Genomic DNA, 17,162 nt, shown 5'->3' on the forward strand with positions numbered 1-17,162 from the left:
ACACAGCTTTAAAATGATAATAACAGTATCTAGAACGATCTCCCTCTTAGAAAAAAAAAAAACAAAACAGATTTTTTTTGCCCAGAGAGAATAGTAAAAAGTTATTGGGCGAAATTGTGCATCCGTTAAAACAAAGTTATTTTTTTTCTATCTTCAACGTTCTCATTCATTAAGTAAAAACAAACAAACAAACAAACAAACATAAAAACATCGACAAGAATATGGCTTTCTTACACAAACACTTTTGCTTCATTTTACAGAATATACTATCATGAGTATTTAGATCAAAAGAATAAAACAAACAATCAAACTGTTTTCTGACAGCATTGCATTTCTTCCCATAGATTATGGAATGTATGGAACCATGTTATTTATATTCAAGTCCCTCAAAATGTGCTTTAGTTATGGCTGGTTAATGACTACATTATTTTTTGTTCTTTTCCTTATGAATATTTGTACAAAACAAGGGTTATATTTTAATTTACTTTTAGTAAACAGTATTGTCAAATTCTTACCTTGATCTCAAGAGATGATTGGTTGAATACTGCAATAATAAAAACATTCAAAGTCTATTTCGTCTTCCTTTGTGACGTGTCCATTTTAGAGTTAAATGAGTCATTGAGGCGATACTGACGTGATACTGACGTGATACTGACGTGATACTGACGTGTGAGTTGAGGGTCTTTATGGTTCTTTTCTATTTACATTATGGCTTCTCTGAGTGGAAGAGACACAGAATCAACACTAGTAATTATTGTAGCTTGAGTAGTGTAAGGGACATTCAGTCATACGTTTGCTCGGAGAGTCTCACACTTGGATTCCCTATGGCAGCCACTTGTCCGTCACTTTCGATTGTGGTTATTCAGCCGATCATCCAATTAGTAAAATCCTTTGAGGTTTAATGTCTGTTTGCGGCCCATCCTGCCTTTTTAAGGTCAGCACGTCTTTGTCTCTTGTATATTTAGTGGTCTCAATCCTCCTCGGAGCCCGCGGCCCCTCTCAGTCCGTTCATACAGAAGGGCAGTCCAGAGGAGAAGGGGCTGTCAGACGGGGAGAACCCGCTGAAAGGTGGCAGCCCTGCAAGCCTCTGCAGGTGGGGGAAGAAGGACGGAGGAGGCCCTTTGTGATGGTCCGAGCGAAGCTGCAGCCCGTCGTGCGCTGTGCTGTGGTGGTGGGACGGGGGCAGCTCAGGAGGGGCATACCGGATAGTGCTGGGGGCATAGAGACTCTGCGGACCCTGCGGCCCTAGAGCTAAGGGGTGAAAGAGCACACGCCCGGCCGCTGCTCCACCTGCCGCTAGTCTCTGCAACAAGTCAAAGTCTGGGCCCCCAGCACTACCGCGGCAAATGGACCCTCTGTCCTCTCGGGGAGATGACACAGACATTGGAGGGGACAGGGTGGGGGACGGGGGAGTGAACAAACTTTTAGCGGGGGCTTCGCTGCTGGACGAGGAGTCTGGGACGGGCGTGGTGGGGCTGTCTCCGTTCAGGCTGTTCGAGGGGGTGCTGTGTGGCGGCTGCGAAGGGTGCGAGGGGTGCGAGGTGGAGTTCCAGCGGGCGTTCAGACCCTCGTGTTCTGTCTTGATGCTGGGGCTGCCAGGCAGAGTGGCAGGAGTCACCACGCTCTTGAGCTGCTGGATGACTGCCCGGCCGTTGTGCGTCCGCCCCCCAGAGTTTCCCCCTCGTCCAGCGCTCTCTCCTGCCCTGCTGTGTTTACTGCCCCCTCTGCTCTCCTCCTTGAGCCTGTCGCTGTCCCATTCGGCCTCATCGTCCTCTTCCCCCTCGCTCTCACTGGCCAGGTCGGACGAGGCGGACACGCTCTCCTCGGCCTGCCGGACATCTTCTAATCGGCGTCGACTCTCTGGGGGAGCCCCCTCGGGCTCGGGCCTCAGCAGACGCTTCCTCCGCTCTTCTGCCTGGACTGCAGCGACAGGGAACTTTTCCCTGCTTTTACTTTCTGTGTCATTCTTTGCTGTTGGACCTTTAGCTGGCTGCGCACCTTAGGAGAAGATAATCGCAATTAGTCTTTCAGTATTGTATCTGGAAACATCTTTGTCCTAGTTTAGACCTTATTCAGTCCTAGATTATTGGTCGGTCTTTGGTTTAGACTTTAGATCTTGTTTAGTTTTAGTAGATTTATTTCTGTTTTGACCTCTGTATTAAACAATTTCCAGTAATAAGGTAATATATAGCTGTCAAATATTCAAATCTGCAGTACAACCACAACTCAACCTGGGATGTCATACACTGTTGACAAACCGTATCATTATTAGGGCTGTAGCTGTTTTGTTGATTAATCAATGGAAACAAAGTTGACCAATTATTTTAATGGTATTTAAAGGATTTATATGGACCAAAGCAAAAAAGAGAAGGTTTGGAATGAGTTAACTGAAGATGAACATGTCTTGAAAAGTGCACTTTTGTGTCAAATATGTGGTCGCGATAGTTTAGAAAGTTTTTACTCATTTCTCACCCCTTTTTTGTCAACTAATTGATGCACAGGGAAAATCTTAAGTCAAACTAGAAAGTCTTTATTTACATCCCTAATACATTTTTAAAATGTTTTTTTTTTTTTTAACTCTGCTTAAATTCGTCTTGCAATTATCTGTTATTTGGTTGACAGAGAAACCCATATATTATTTGAGCATGTTCACTTCATACGTGGGCAAACTGATAAAAATCACATAAATACTCCTTCATTTTTGTTTTACAAGGCGTTCGGTTGGTTCATATTTCCTCCCGGTTAGATCAAGGTCAGTATAGAGCTGATGGGCTCATTTGAGTTAATTACAGCTCCTACTTGAAAAGCATAATATTTCTTGCGATGTTGTTCAAAACGCCGGAGCATCAGCGCACGTACATCACTGTGGGCATCGGCGTTACTTACTTCGGGCCTGTGGGGAGCTGTCAGTGGGAGAGGAGCTAACGCGAAGCCGCTCAGCCCGAACGCTCTCCGGTAGCTGCAGCAAATCAAGGGGCGTGTCAGGCAACTCTGTCCGACTGCAAAAAAAATAAAGTGGGACGTTGTCGGGTGAGTAAAATGCAGGGATAGAACAACTTTGTATATGCCCAAATGAACACACGCCACTTAAAGCACTTAAAGCTTTCAAAAAACTAGCTCTGCCGGGAGTTGAGTGAATACTTAAATGGAAACAACACATAATCAGTCTAATAACCGCCTCCAATAGCCAATCTGACTCACAGCCTTCGAACCTGAAAGGCAAACAACCGTTCTCTTAACAACAGCGTGATAGGCAAACCCCGCAGACATGGACAATGAGCGCCGCACGCACCGCACGCGCCGCGCTCCTCTCAGCAGCCCACCTATACACAGTTAATCCTCCGACAAGAAGGAGGCAGTGGGACAAGTTAATGAGTTCTTGTAATTACAGCGCTAATTAACTAAAACACTATTCAAAGCCCAAAATTCTGACATCCATTTGTAGTAATTATATAGCTTTAGTCCAATTAGCGTTGAAATTCAGCCTCTTGCTTTATCCCACTCATGGCCTGTTCGGTGCGTGTGGGTTTATGTGGGTTTTGAGTATTGGGAGTGGACGTTTTCTCGTGGATACTCAAAAGACTCAAGTAAAACTGTTCAAGAGCTGACAAAATATTGAACTGTTTTGACGTAACATTGGATTTTATATCATTTGACTGGTAAAACATTAATAATTTGCATGTTTTGGTCAACGGTATATCAGAAATCATATATGCAAAGAACGCAAATGTTCAATTATTTTATTTATATGGAATGGATTTTTGGGAGTTTTTGACCATGTAGTAATTGTACTCGCTCGTCATTCGCGTCATTCATGTGTCAGTAATCCTGTGATATTCTGTATTTGTGTCTAGAGTGCTCAATCAGTGCTTTCACCTACCCCCTAGCTCCTCCCACTCCTCTGTACTTAAGACTCCATATATGTAGAGGCGAAAAGTGTTGCGTAACACTTTTTAAACCCTTTTTTCTAGAAATACTAAATGAAAATCTGCTTTAAACAGTGAAATGCCACTGTGAAGGAGCGGGTTTATACAAAATATAAAACAAAAATTGACATTATGCTCTGGTTATTTGTGTATATATGTTATAGTTAAACTAAATACAAGGAAAGGGAATATGTCTACTTTCATCTTGTAACATTTTTAATCCTGTATAATCATCATTACTTCAAAATAACATTACAAAAAATGGTATGTAAAAATTCATATTCGAGGCACTATGTATTAAAAAAGTTATTTGAGTAAATGTAACTCATCATTCCTCCCAATTAATTAAATACAGTAGATGTTCAATGACTGAAATAATGGCCCAAAGCATTAGTTAATGCAACAAGACTTGAATTAAAATGCTTTTGAATAGTTTCTTTTAAGTCAGAAGAGTGAACGTCTTCTTGTAATCCCACTCAGTTTCATCATCTATCCCTTCAAAGGATCTGGCTGCTCAGTATGGGGCCGGTATATTAAAAGTGCAGGGCGTCACTTTGATGAAGCCGGACTGACCTGAGAACGACGTTGACCCAGATGACGTTGCGCTCATGGGGGGCTTTGTGATTGATGGACACCGTGGCAGTGGACTGAATCCACAAGTAGCCCCCTCGCCTCTGCAGCCAGCGATAGTAATTTGTAACCACCTGGCCTTTCCTCAGCACTGGAAGAGACAAGAGAGTTCACCATGAGGCCAGCAGAGGGCGGCATTTCCAACATAACGCATGATACACTAGACTGGACCGGTCAGCTGGAGACCAATCAAGGACATGATTTACGCAGAGTAAAAAACACCACAGGTAACCAAAAATGACATGTAAAATTATAAAGTTATAAAAAGGAGCAGAAACTGTGCAGATAAAAAACAAAACACAACCAGTAAAACTATTACTTCATCTATGAATGGAATTTCCCCATGTGGGACAATAAAGGATTATCTTATCTTATCTTATGAATAGGCCTATTACTATTATCTTTATTACTATTATTCATACTACTATTGCTCTAGATTAGTAATATAAGTAAGTGCAGAAGTATAAGTTGCGCATCAGTATATTTAGACTTAGACTGAATACTTACAGTCCTCGTGGCTCTGTCGTAGGTTTTCTAAGTCTTCTACATAGACAAAGTGGTAACACGTATGACCCACGACTTCTGCCGGAGTGAGATCCATATACTCGGAGATTCTGCAGCCCAAAAGAAAAAGGGAAGCAACAAAAACACATTTGTTTACTAAACCGAAACAGATGTGTCCATACAAACCACCACATGGCCGAGTGCACTGCCAACTGCTCATGAAAATACATGAAAACAAAAATGCATGACTTGCGGCATTTTTACTCTAACTGATACGAGATGCTTGGGATTTTCCTCACACTCGCTCTGTGGCGCCAACGTACCGGTTTTCACAATATGTGATCTGCAGGTCCATGTTGACTCGGAAGACGAACATGTGACTCTCCATACGCACTTCGTTGAGCGTGGACGGGGGGAGGGTGTGCGCCAACGCCACCAGACCCAGCGGGCGCCTCACGTGCCGCGACGAGCCAGGGACCAAAGACGGACGACAGCGGATCCGGCCGGTCACGTGGATCACCTGCAACGCGGCGAGGGAGTATTCGTTAACGTGCCGATACATTTGAACGGGTTTGTGTCGTGATGTATGGAAAACACTGACGAAGTGAAAAAACGATTGATTAGTTGTGATTGTGACTTAAGGAGTTTTGTGACCAGAGACCAGAGACCGTGCAATTCATCACATTTCAATTAGAATCTTGATTACTGCTCAAATCAATGACAAAAATGGTGTCTTTCGAAATGACGTGACGTAAAGTGTCCAGTTACGTGTCAAGTCACTCGCAGATCGTACGATCTGTAGAGTACGTTTATTTCCATCTCTTCAATTGAGGTGCGCTTTAAATGCCCCGCCCTCTCTCAAAGCAAATACAGTCATTGTTCGATTTGTCCTGATGATTTAAAAAAAACGTGATTCATATTATTTCCCTACGACAAACTAGTTTATATTTTGGCGTCTTCTTGTCAAACTATTGGAATTTCTAATAACATAATCCATTCGCCTGTCGTTACTTATTACATCTACATAAACAAAAATGGGGACGGAGGGGGAAAGTGATGATAAAACAAGCATAACACAAATTCAGATTTTAAAGGCAAACAGACTGCTCAGGTTGAACAGCTCTGGGTGCAGTAAAGGGGCTGTTGTGTGCAGCAGTCCAGTGTGAAATAAGGTCATAGTCATAAAACACGTTGAAACTCGGCACCTCAAGAGGGCCGTTAAACACCGGCAGTGAAAACACGGCGACACAAATCTCATCATCACGTTACTGTGCGGGGAACAAGCAGGTGAGCGACTGAGGGAAATATGCACCGTGACGAATGCGGTGGATAAAGTCATTTGGTAAATCTCATATTCAGACCTTGTATCCGGATGATTTTACATGCAGGCCTCTTTTGGTCAGGGTGGACTTCATTCGGATGAAGAAGCCACGGTCGGGCGGGTCATCGGCCGAGTGCGAGTGAGGACTCAATGGAGCTGCTGCTGTGGAAGGAAGGAGGAAATGTCAAAAAATCTCCAAATGTGCCTTCAGCGGCGCATTATTGAGTCGTGGAGCAGGATTACAAAGAGTACTGAAGTTGGCTTTTGTGCACAGTGTTTTAATGTGAACTGAATAAGTATATTGTGACTCAATAACACTTTGCAACAACATTATGTATTCAGTTATCAGTAGAGATGTCAGGATTATTTGGTTAATTGATAAACGGGTTTATTCAGGTCACAATATAAAGGTAAAACATAATAATCTTGACAATTTTAGTGGCAAATTAAGTATATTTCATTCAATCTATAGTATAAATAAACATCTAAATGTAAAGTACATTTTATTTGGACGTTTTTGTCACTTTATTTTGTCATTCAGGAAGTTTGGGTTCATGAAGCTGGTCCATTTACACATGTAACACAATGGAAATAAAATGAAATTAAACATTTCTCTGTTGTCTGAGTAATCGTGAAAACTTATTAAATTGTGCTGTTTTTTCACACAATAATTGTAACAAACACAGTTATCAGGCCTGAAATAAAATCATAAAAAGGCATATACATATTTTCTGGGAGGGAATAATATCATAATCTAATGAACTCCTCCCCTTTCAAAGTGATTAGTATGTTTACAGCATTATGACATTGACACACACATGCTTTGTCACATGCTTTGTCTGTTTGCATGCTTTTGCCTATGATCCGTACCAGGTTCAGGGGTCCCGGCTAAAGAGGAGGTGGACGCAGAGCTGGAGGCACTCTCGGGGGCCGTGTGGCAGCCCGCCTCCGCCCGCAGATGAGGCCTGATCCCCAGACGCTCGGCCATCTCCACGTGGTCCGCCGGGTGGATGTAGTCGAACACACTGCTGCCGGTCAGCTCCACCTGAAGCACAAACACACGCGGATGTTCACACAGGGAGAAAAAAATCAATGCGTGTTATGACAGAAAAATGAAAAGCGCTGCTCTGGGTTACAACTCAACAAGCACTGTGGAGGTTGTAAGACATTCCCGCAAACACTGACGCACGCACACGCATTTAAGTCCAGTCTCGGGGGCCAAGAAGTGGCTACAGTATTACACAAATAAAACCAGGGCAGATAGAAATCAATTGTATTTGCTGATTAAAAACAGGTGAACTCCAAGTATCTCCAAAGGTCACATTACTATTCTTGCTGTTCCCTCCCTGCTCTTTTCATTCAGTTACCGTGGCAGTCTATCCCAGCAGGCATTAGGGCAGAGCGCAACACCTCATACAGCTCTATATGATCCCATCATCATAATGCATCATTGTCAAATCTCTAATCATTTAAAGGTAATAATAGTGGCGCTCTTGCATAGCATCCATAAAGGCGGCACAATCAGAGCAGGTGTGATTCCATCTGAAGTGGTATAGATGAGTGCGAGGAGCCCAAACCGGGGGAGGGGTGCGCGGCTTCCATTACATCTGTGAATGGCGGCGCGGGACCGTGCTTGTGCGTGCCAATACTATTCCATCTGATAAAGCCGTGGTTGCAGCAGCCTCACACCCTTGTCTGTAGGACACAGCCATTTATTACCGGATTAGAGCCATTTACTGCAGGCTTTATGGGAGCTTCAGCAGGCCTTCAAGGACATCACGGCGAGCAGGGGGAAACAGGGCAGGTGGGAGCGGCTGGACGAATCGGAGACACGGGTGATGAGGGGCGCAGATAGAGAAAATCCCACTGACTGAGGGAGGATAAGTGATGGCAGCAGGTTTCTCTGGCTCGACATGTCCAGTGAATAACTTATGGCTCTTTAATTGGAGCCGACTCCACTGGTAGTGCTGTTATACTGCTGCGCTAAACATTATACATTTAAACATGAAAAAAACATTATTATTAAACATAATAATAAATATATGAACATAAATATCTCAAAATATTTCATATTCTTTGGAAAGTTTTATCTGTTTTTTGATTGCGTTAACAGAGGCGCAGACAACAATTGTGGGGTGAAAATCAAACTTCATGTGTACAGTATTTATTAGGGCTGGACGTTCCTGTGACAATATGCTATTTGGTAAACTTATTACTATTATTATTTCCCCAACCATTTCTCCTATTGATCAATCTCTGTACAACTCTGAGTGACCGTTGCATTTAACCAACCGCGATAAAGAAACCTTCTAAATATAAAAGTTTACATGACAAAAATCTAAATTGTGATCCAGCTTTTTATCATTTTACCCACTTTTAGTAAATATGACGGTGTATGTAAACTAAAACTACACTTCTATTCATGATTGGCATTCACGGTTAAGATAAAAAGTCATTAAAAGTTCATGACCTTTTATCCAAACCAACACAACAGCTTAACTTTTCTGGAACAAAATCATTAAGTTTACTCCACTAATGTCTTCTTTTTCACCCTGATGATGCTATCTTTTAAGCGCCCGGGCCTCGGCGCAGAGACTGGGGCCTGTAATTACACTAGGTGCGACTATCTCTTCAGCATTCCTTTTGATTCTGACATCAAAACTGACTCGTTCATTAATGCGTAAAAATGAAGCGTTTGCATTTACACATGGAGAGGCTGGAGTTTTGACAAGCAAATGGTCCTGGTTTGATTTCACTGAATAAATCTTGCTTTGGGCATCTTTTTGCCACTTATTACATCAAGAAACACGCTGTTTTTTATTTTTATCTTACAGTAGATGAGGGAAAGTGCTAGCAGGGTTATGAATAAAGATCTGACTGCAAAGTGGCCTCCAATATTTTTGATCTTGGAGTGGACATCTAGAAAGAGATCTTGTCGACCACAAAAACACTCAAAGTCAAGTTTAGAATTGTGTCATATTGCCAGATTCTAACACCTTTAACTGTGTCCTTGATCCGCGGTGTAATTGTCAGTACAGAATCATGTCTGCTTTAATGCAATGGCACTGGAACACGTTAATATTACAAGCATGCGCTACTAATAATATTTATGCCTTTCTAAAGTACCTTTCAATTTCGTCATTTTAAAATGTTGCCAATTAATCTAATTGGTTGCGAAATGCTCAGTATACTCACTTTTCTGTGTCTGTTGGTCGAATAACCTTGCCCCATCTTTGTCTTATGCATGTTGTTGTCATCATGTATTTCAAAATGAGTTGGATAAATACATTATTACATTTCAATGGGTGTTTTTTAAATGTTATTTGTTTTATTAAACAAAGCGAAACTGTCCCTCCCCTTTTTTTCTTCACAAGATTCTCACCACAACTTTTGTTTTGAAACATGAGCAAAATGTGAATTGCTTGTGACTTGATTTAAAAGTGTTTATTTAATTGAAAATGTTAGTTTTACGATTATTGTGAGAAAAACACGATTTAACGATTATTCATGATTACTGAGACCGAAGGTGAAACCTTATTTGCTTCTATTCCCATTGTGTAACACGTTTCTATTCCTCAGGTTTGTGAGCAGCTTAGAGAGAAACTTCCTGAATGACAAAATAAAGTGAATGAGACAAAAAGATTATTATTATTATTATTTTTTTTTTTCATGATTTAATTAAAAAGACTTAATTTTGCTTCTAAAATGGTCTCAATCATTATCTTTTGATTCTTACGATTATACTGTGACTTGAATAATCACAATAATCTTGACTTCCCTAAACGTGAAGAAATAAAAAATAAACATTACACAAAAATGAAGCGACCAATGCTTGTTTTTGGGCAAAAGAATTCAGCGTTTTCCGAAACTTAAGTTCAACATCACTCCATCACGGGAAAGAGGCAGGCATCGGGAAAAGATGAGAGACAAATGAGGGGAAGAGAAGAAGACGGAGCGACTCGGAGGACGAGTCAGACATAAAAAACAGGTATAGGAGGGAGACGCGCCCAGATCATTCAGATGGGGCTATGTGACCAGACTGCCACTGTTTGTGTGAGAACTTGTCTGTCTGAAGGTATATGTGCACGTGCGGTGGACGTATGGGGAGAGGGAGCGGGGGGGCGGCAGCGTGCGGGGGGGGGGGGGGGGGGGGGGGGGGGGCAGAGACATGATATAAATAATAGCAGGGGGCTTTAATATGTATGAGGCATCCGGGCAGTGGTCCACAACACAGTCTGTGAGCCCTCAGCCCCTCACTGACTGATGGGAGAGGAGAGGAAGAGAGGGGGGCGAGCAAGGGGGCTGCATACTAACCATTCCCAGATCAATTCTGCCCTCCCTCAATCCACCATCCGTCCTCCCTTCTCTTTACCCCATTTATTCCCTTTTTTTGTCTTTTATTTCTCGGTGTAGTCGCGCCCCTTATACCTACACTTTACTTCCTCATCCATAGTGTCTGCTCGGCCCGCAATATTCTTCATATTCTCCAGTCACCTCGACACAATGGCCCGTTTGACTCTGTGCCCCGGCTCTAGCCCCATCTATTACGGCGCGGGATGAATGGACTTGAGACAAATTGTTGAATTTGAATATAATTGAGTTGGATGAACTAACTGAATCCTCTGATCTTGATGAATGAAGAATTTTCCTGAATGTTTAAATCTTATAAATCTAAGAGTCATCTTTCTAAATGTCTCACAAAGCTCTCTCCATGCTCATTACTATTTCACCTCATTACCATCCAAAAAACATGCTCAACCTTTACAGGGCACTAAATTGACATTCAATATACAACAAAAATAGTAGTCATGAGGAGTGAAGAAATGCCCTTTTATCCCTCATAGGTAGAATATGTGATTGTGTGTATTTCACCAAAACCCTTGAAATGTATTCATTTTGTCATGCCACTCCCTATTCCTCTCCCTCCTTCCCATATATGATATTTTATTTCATGTCTCTATCAAAGAAAGGAGTCAAATCCATAAAACATTTCATTAAAATGATTTAGACAGATATAGCCCCTCCGTTATGATTATAAAAATGTCTTAAGTTAATATGAGTTAATTAATGCTTGGTCTGTGCTTCATTGATTTCTATGACTGTATTTCCGAACACCTGTCTCTACGGAACAGAAAAGCGATGCGCGAGGGCACCGGGGAGCCAGCGTCCGGCTGTGCCCTTGGTCAAGGTGCTTGACCTGAGCTAAGCCGGCTAAGCAGCCCCCTGTCACGGGAGAGAGCGTTGTGTGAGCGGGGCGCGGGGGTCAGACGGGGAGGGGCAGTGCGTCCTCTACAACAAACCACCAGTTACACCCGGCGTTTGTTTGTCTGTCCTCTCTCCCTCATGTCCTCCTCTCTCCTGTGCTTCTTTGTTCTTCTGTGTTCATAGACATGCATTCCTCTGCACCCTGTCCAAAGCCTCTGACTGAGAGCGCCTGTTCATAAACCTCCCTGTCCCACCTGCACTCGTCTCCTCCTGAAAGTAAAGCTGCCATTGTATGTTCAAGGTTTGGAGTGTAATCTTCGATCATAAATAATTTCATTAGAATGCTGATGGCTTAGGCCTGTTTGAGTAGATGTGATGGGTTAGGCCATCTGCTGTGCTGATAAGAACAGCTCTGTTTTATTAGCATCTCCAGCAAAGCCGCGGCTGTCTTGTTTACCTAGGCAATCCCAAGGCGAATTTGGCTCCTACTGCACATTTAAACTCTATTTACACACTCGCGCTGCCACGCTCGTCTCTTTACCACTGTCTCTCTTTCTGCAGCACATTCCGTTTCTCTTTTTTCTGGTAATTGTCTGTCTGCTTCTCTCTGTTCCACACACTTTTGTTGTGACCACCTTTTACAAGTGGCTCTCAACTTTCTCTTCTTCTCTGGTGAACTTTACTTTGATTGTTTGTTGGCTTTTTGTATGTTGAATTGTATACAGTACAGGACACCTTGTTTCTTATTGTAGCATGACATCACTAAGCATGGACACCCAAACTCTTCAGTATTGTATCATTGTAGTGTGTGACTTAATTACGAGCATTACATATGGCTCTTGAGGTGTGTGGTGTAGGGTTTGTCTTTTAGTCTGGGAAAAAAGTTTCTTCCATCATCTTTTATTGTCTTTCATTCATAAAAATAATGTTGTGTTTACATTTGAAGCAACAATGGGTTTTAGGCAAGATGCACACAGCAAAAACTAACAATTAATCTTTCTGTCACGATAATTACTGCATCTTTTCTTTCCTATTATGGAACACATTTTTTTAATATAATAATTGAATAGGGTTGAATAATTAACATAAACGATAAATGGTATAAAAAACAAATTTGTTAATTCTACTCTATGTACTTCAGCTCATGATTTTAACGACATGTTAATTTGGTCTAGAGTTTACTGGGATTTTTCTGCCTTAAAGTTATTGTGTCAGTGGCATTAAGTGGTTTCAATACTATTATTTATTGTGAGACTTACAACGTATTGCACAACTTTGTTAATGTGACAGGCCTACATAGTAAAGGCAATCTAGGTCACAAATTCAGCTAATGCACAGGACTATCAGTGGGAGGAAACCAGAGCATCCAAAGAAAACCAATTTTCTATTGAATTCCTTTAGATTAATTTAGCCCGCAGTTAAGTTAAGGTAAATACAACCAAGTGCTGCAAATGAATTGTTCTAAGATTTGTTTGTGGGGAAAAGCTTGAAATTCTTCAATTAAAAACAATTGTCCAGTTCATGTTTCGACAACTTGATTCTTCGCACTTGTACTTGCTCTTTCTGTAAACCATCTTATCACACCTTCTCTCTCTCTTTCTCTCTGTGCCTGTCTCTATCTATCTTCCCTTCCCCCTTGGTGTTTTTTCCCCTCCCTACAATCAATGTGGCTTTTAAGATGCCTATCGATTTGTTCCCCTAGACAGGCCCAGTGCGCTGGGGCGACACTTTGATTGCTGGGCCAGTAATTACTGTTATTATTTATGCATCTGGGCAAAATGGCAGGACTTAACATTCACAGTACAAGAGGCCACAGGCAATCAACAGAGGTGAGCACCTGGAGAGCACTGAGCGGGTGAGGGACAGCACTCGAGACGGGAGCGCTGAGCAGGCACACGCTGTCCGGCCGAGAGCGGGAGAGAGCACCACTCACACTTAAGAGGCTTTCTGAGGTAGTTAGGAACAAGCAAGTTTATAGGATGAAACTAGCAACAAGGCATTAACAAATATGCGATTACAGATAACGAATGAGTGCAAAGTTTGTAAACCGAAGTAGCAATTATGATGAATGAATGAATGAATGAATGAAAAAAGCTCTCAATAACAACCATTGTGTGTATACAACAATGAAAACACTTAATTTTCAGTAGATTAATTGATATTGACTGTGAGCAAAGTTTTTACTGACTTCTGGGAAAGTCATTCTAGATACACTCAGACTGTCCTGTTCACACCGTTCCTCTAATGTTTCAAATTTGTGATTGTGCGTGATCCTGGTGTGGGACGTTCCCGCTCTGAGCTACATTCTCAAGGTCTATTATCTTTTGTCACAACAGTTAGAAATGAATGTATCCGATCTGAACTGTATGAATGATGTGTTGAAAGAATTAGAGCTGTAAAATTGTTGCTTCAGCCTACTCCTTTTTGAGGTTAGGATTAAGGTTAAGGTTTAAATTTGTCTTCTGCATTTGACCCGTCCTTCAATGCTACAGGGGCAAACTGTCAGGAGCCGTGGTCGCACCCGGGAACCCAGCTCCAGATATTATACTAGGCTTGGGCAAGACTACCATAGCTGGAAGATTTGGGGCTCTGTGTGTAATGTTAATGTAATTATAATGAAATGTAATATAAAACTGGCCAAATAAACTTAATTTTCCTTCAAAAGAATTCCCAACTCAATAATTTGATACCATGATGTATTAGTAAGAATATATATTTTCAATATTTTGCTAGACTTAATATTTAAATCATATCAGCTTTAGGCGCGGACGCACAGATAAAAGAGATAAAAGACCTGAAGGGACTTAGTGCAATACTTTTTTTAATCATTGTGTGTGTATTGTGCATTTATGGTTTTGCAAAGTCATACTGTTGTGAGGATGTATATTTCTTTAAACATAATGGTGCATTGAAAGTAATAGTAGTAGTATAATAGTAATATGTCAGTGTTATAACATTAACCGCATCATGAGCTGTCAATCGATGGTCTTGTGATTCTTAGACATTGACATTTCATCAATGTCAATGTCAAAGTTTATTATTATTATTATTATTTAAGCCCAAAGTGTAATAAAACAGTAGTGACACATACAATATTCTACAGTTGAAGTGAATTCTGAGGCACTTCTGGGAAAGTCCAGTCTGTTTGGCAGATGTGAGGCTTTCCTTTGACCCTGGAGCTCGTGGTGAAGTATGAACAAGTGTCAGTTACATCGAGCCAACTCCCAACTTCACACAGGGGCAGTGACTTGAGTCTTGACCTGCGCCTCATAGACTCCGACTGACGGGACTCAAACTTAATCGTGTGTGAAGCTTTACATTTTTTGAGCACTTGGTCTTCATACCATGACTCGACAATGGTTAACATATCCTATTTTGTCTTTTAAAACATCACCACCAACTATTTGAGAACCAGTGGACAGACTGCGTGTGAAAATATATAAATATGTCTTCCCAAAGAGCTAAAGACATGTGTATTGTCTGTATATAGGGTCTTTCTTACCTGCGAGAGGCCCAGGTAGATGGAAACGGTCTCTGAGATGTAAAGAAAACGTCCCTCCTGGCTGACCACGAACACAAAGCCATCCAGAGACTGTATCCACGCACACACACACGCACACGCACACGCACGCACACACACACACACGCACGCACACGCATACGCACGCACGCACGCACACACACACACACACACACACACGCACACACACACACACACACACACACGCGCACACACACACGCACGCACACGCACACGCACGCACACACACACACGCACGCACACGCACACGCACACACACACGCACACGCACGCACACACACACACACACACACGCACGCACACACACACACACACGCACACACACACACACACACACACACACACGCACACGCACACACACAAGCGCCGGCATGAAGGCAAACAGAAACAAGACAGACAAATTAGAGCAATTAGTGTGTATCGAACAAATTACAATGAGCCAGAGAACAAACATCCCGTCACCCCTCGGCCTCCTCTCTCAATTCACAAGTGCATTTCCCCCCCCCCCTTTTCTCTTGCTCTCTTTTCCTCTCGCTCTCTCATATGCATAAACAGACAAGTCCCATTGACGCAGACTTCTTCTACAACAGCTGTCTACAAGAGCAATGCACAGTCAAAAAAATGCCACACGGAAAACAAACAGAGGCATGTGAAAAAGGCGACCCATAGCCCAGAGCTGTTTCAATCAGATGTAATAAAGTGGAGCTTAGACGTACACAGACTTCCAGACACTGGTTTGGACCAAAGTCATTACTGCCCGCACTGATTCTAATGAGAAGTGAAAGGTATACAGCCAGCCCATTAGGAGGAGGACTGCATCTGAGAATAATATTAATCGTCATAACAAGCGTACACATACACACTGTCTGCCACTTCCGTCCGTCCAGAAGAATGATTGCTATTTTGGTGCTTAAAATGGTATTGGTAATTTATGCCACTGACACATCCACTATGCAAATGAGTGGCCGTGGTCTGGGGTGTCGCGCATGTGTCGCGGTGCGAGGGGCGGGGGGGGGGGAACCAGCCCAGCCTGAACGTCGGAGAACTAAAGTGCAATTATCGGGCTATTACAGATGCAGGCGGTTGGGAAGGAATCATACAGTTTCTGCGGAGCGTTAATTTGATTTCTATCAGTGCGGTGGTCCTGAACTCTCTCCTGTCCTCTTTTAAATATGCCAAAACATCAGACATATGTAAGAGCTTAGGTTTTACTTTTATTCTAACATAATGCAACGTTTTGCCCAATCCAAAGGGTAATCTACAAATGGTATATTTTTGTCTTGACAGCCCATACAGTAGTTCCTCTCCCACCGTTTGAAAAAAAACCCTTCTGAATATATTTATCTGTCAGAGAAAGAGGATGCATTCTTTGGCAGCCAACAATATGACAGAGTTTGACATTTGTTAGCATCCAGGTGTCTGACGGAAAATCTACCAAGAGGTACAGGAGACAAACAAAAGCTGAAGTTATGTTGGAACCAGGCATCCTTGGAAAATGTGAAATAGCATTGTATCAGAGGTAATAGGGCACTTACCTGAAGAAGGTGTGCTCCTAAGTGCAGTTCAAACATATCAGTGGCCAGAGAGTGAGATGATCGTCTTACTGTGGAGAGAAAAAATGAAACGTGAACAGGTTCATTAACCGGTATTCAACAATCTACAAAGGTTATTGTCAAGGAAGTTGTAAAGAATGAGTAAGAGCGTCTATAATTTGCTGTATCACTGGACAGTTGTACAAGATTGTGATAAATACAATATCTGAAGTAATTATTTCACAAAAATAATCACTCCGAGCCAGTTTAACAAAGTGTTTATAAAATGAAGGGGATGTTAAGTAAAACCTGCACATGTCTGAATAACGTTAACTTTATCTTGGCTTTGATAAAAAGCCAAAAACCACAACAGTTTGTGTGAAAAGAAATGAGCATAAGGGGCAGGCTATGTGACGCACAGTGCTCAATCTCCAACAGACACGCAAACACACACACAAGCGCAGCATCGAGCGTCTGCATCGCCACTCTTAATGCATCCCAAA

At 42.1% G+C, this 17,162-nt stretch overlaps 1 protein-coding gene across 2 annotated transcripts in view; it reads right to left on the bottom strand.

The window, feature by feature from the left end:
* Positions 1-381: 381 nt before the first annotated feature.
* npas1 (neuronal PAS domain protein 1) overlaps positions 382-17,162 on the bottom strand; it is a 113,225-nt gene continuing 96,444 nt past the window's right edge. For both annotated transcript variants that reach the window (XM_072463691.1, XM_072463685.1), the window contains 9 exons: positions 16,663-16,730; positions 15,089-15,178; positions 7,252-7,426; positions 6,422-6,540; positions 5,384-5,580; positions 5,064-5,170; positions 4,500-4,647; positions 2,887-2,999; positions 382-1,998 (listed from right to left, as the gene is read on the bottom strand). In XM_072463691.1, coding sequence (XP_072319792.1) covers positions 971-1,998; positions 2,887-2,999; positions 4,500-4,647; positions 5,064-5,170; positions 5,384-5,580; positions 6,422-6,540; positions 7,252-7,426; positions 15,089-15,178; positions 16,663-16,730 — 2,045 coding nt within the window. In that variant the 3' untranslated portion in view covers positions 382-970. The remainder of the gene's footprint in view (positions 1,999-2,886; positions 3,000-4,499; positions 4,648-5,063; positions 5,171-5,383; positions 5,581-6,421; positions 6,541-7,251; positions 7,427-15,088; positions 15,179-16,662; positions 16,731-17,162) is intronic.

The sequence above is a fragment of the Eucyclogobius newberryi genome, unplaced genomic scaffold (assembly GCF_026437365.1).
Source record: "Eucyclogobius newberryi isolate DKJ021-1_F unplaced genomic scaffold, fEucNew1.0.hap1 SCAF_10, whole genome shotgun sequence".
Taxonomy (NCBI): domain Eukaryota; kingdom Metazoa; phylum Chordata; class Actinopteri; order Gobiiformes; family Gobiidae; genus Eucyclogobius; species Eucyclogobius newberryi.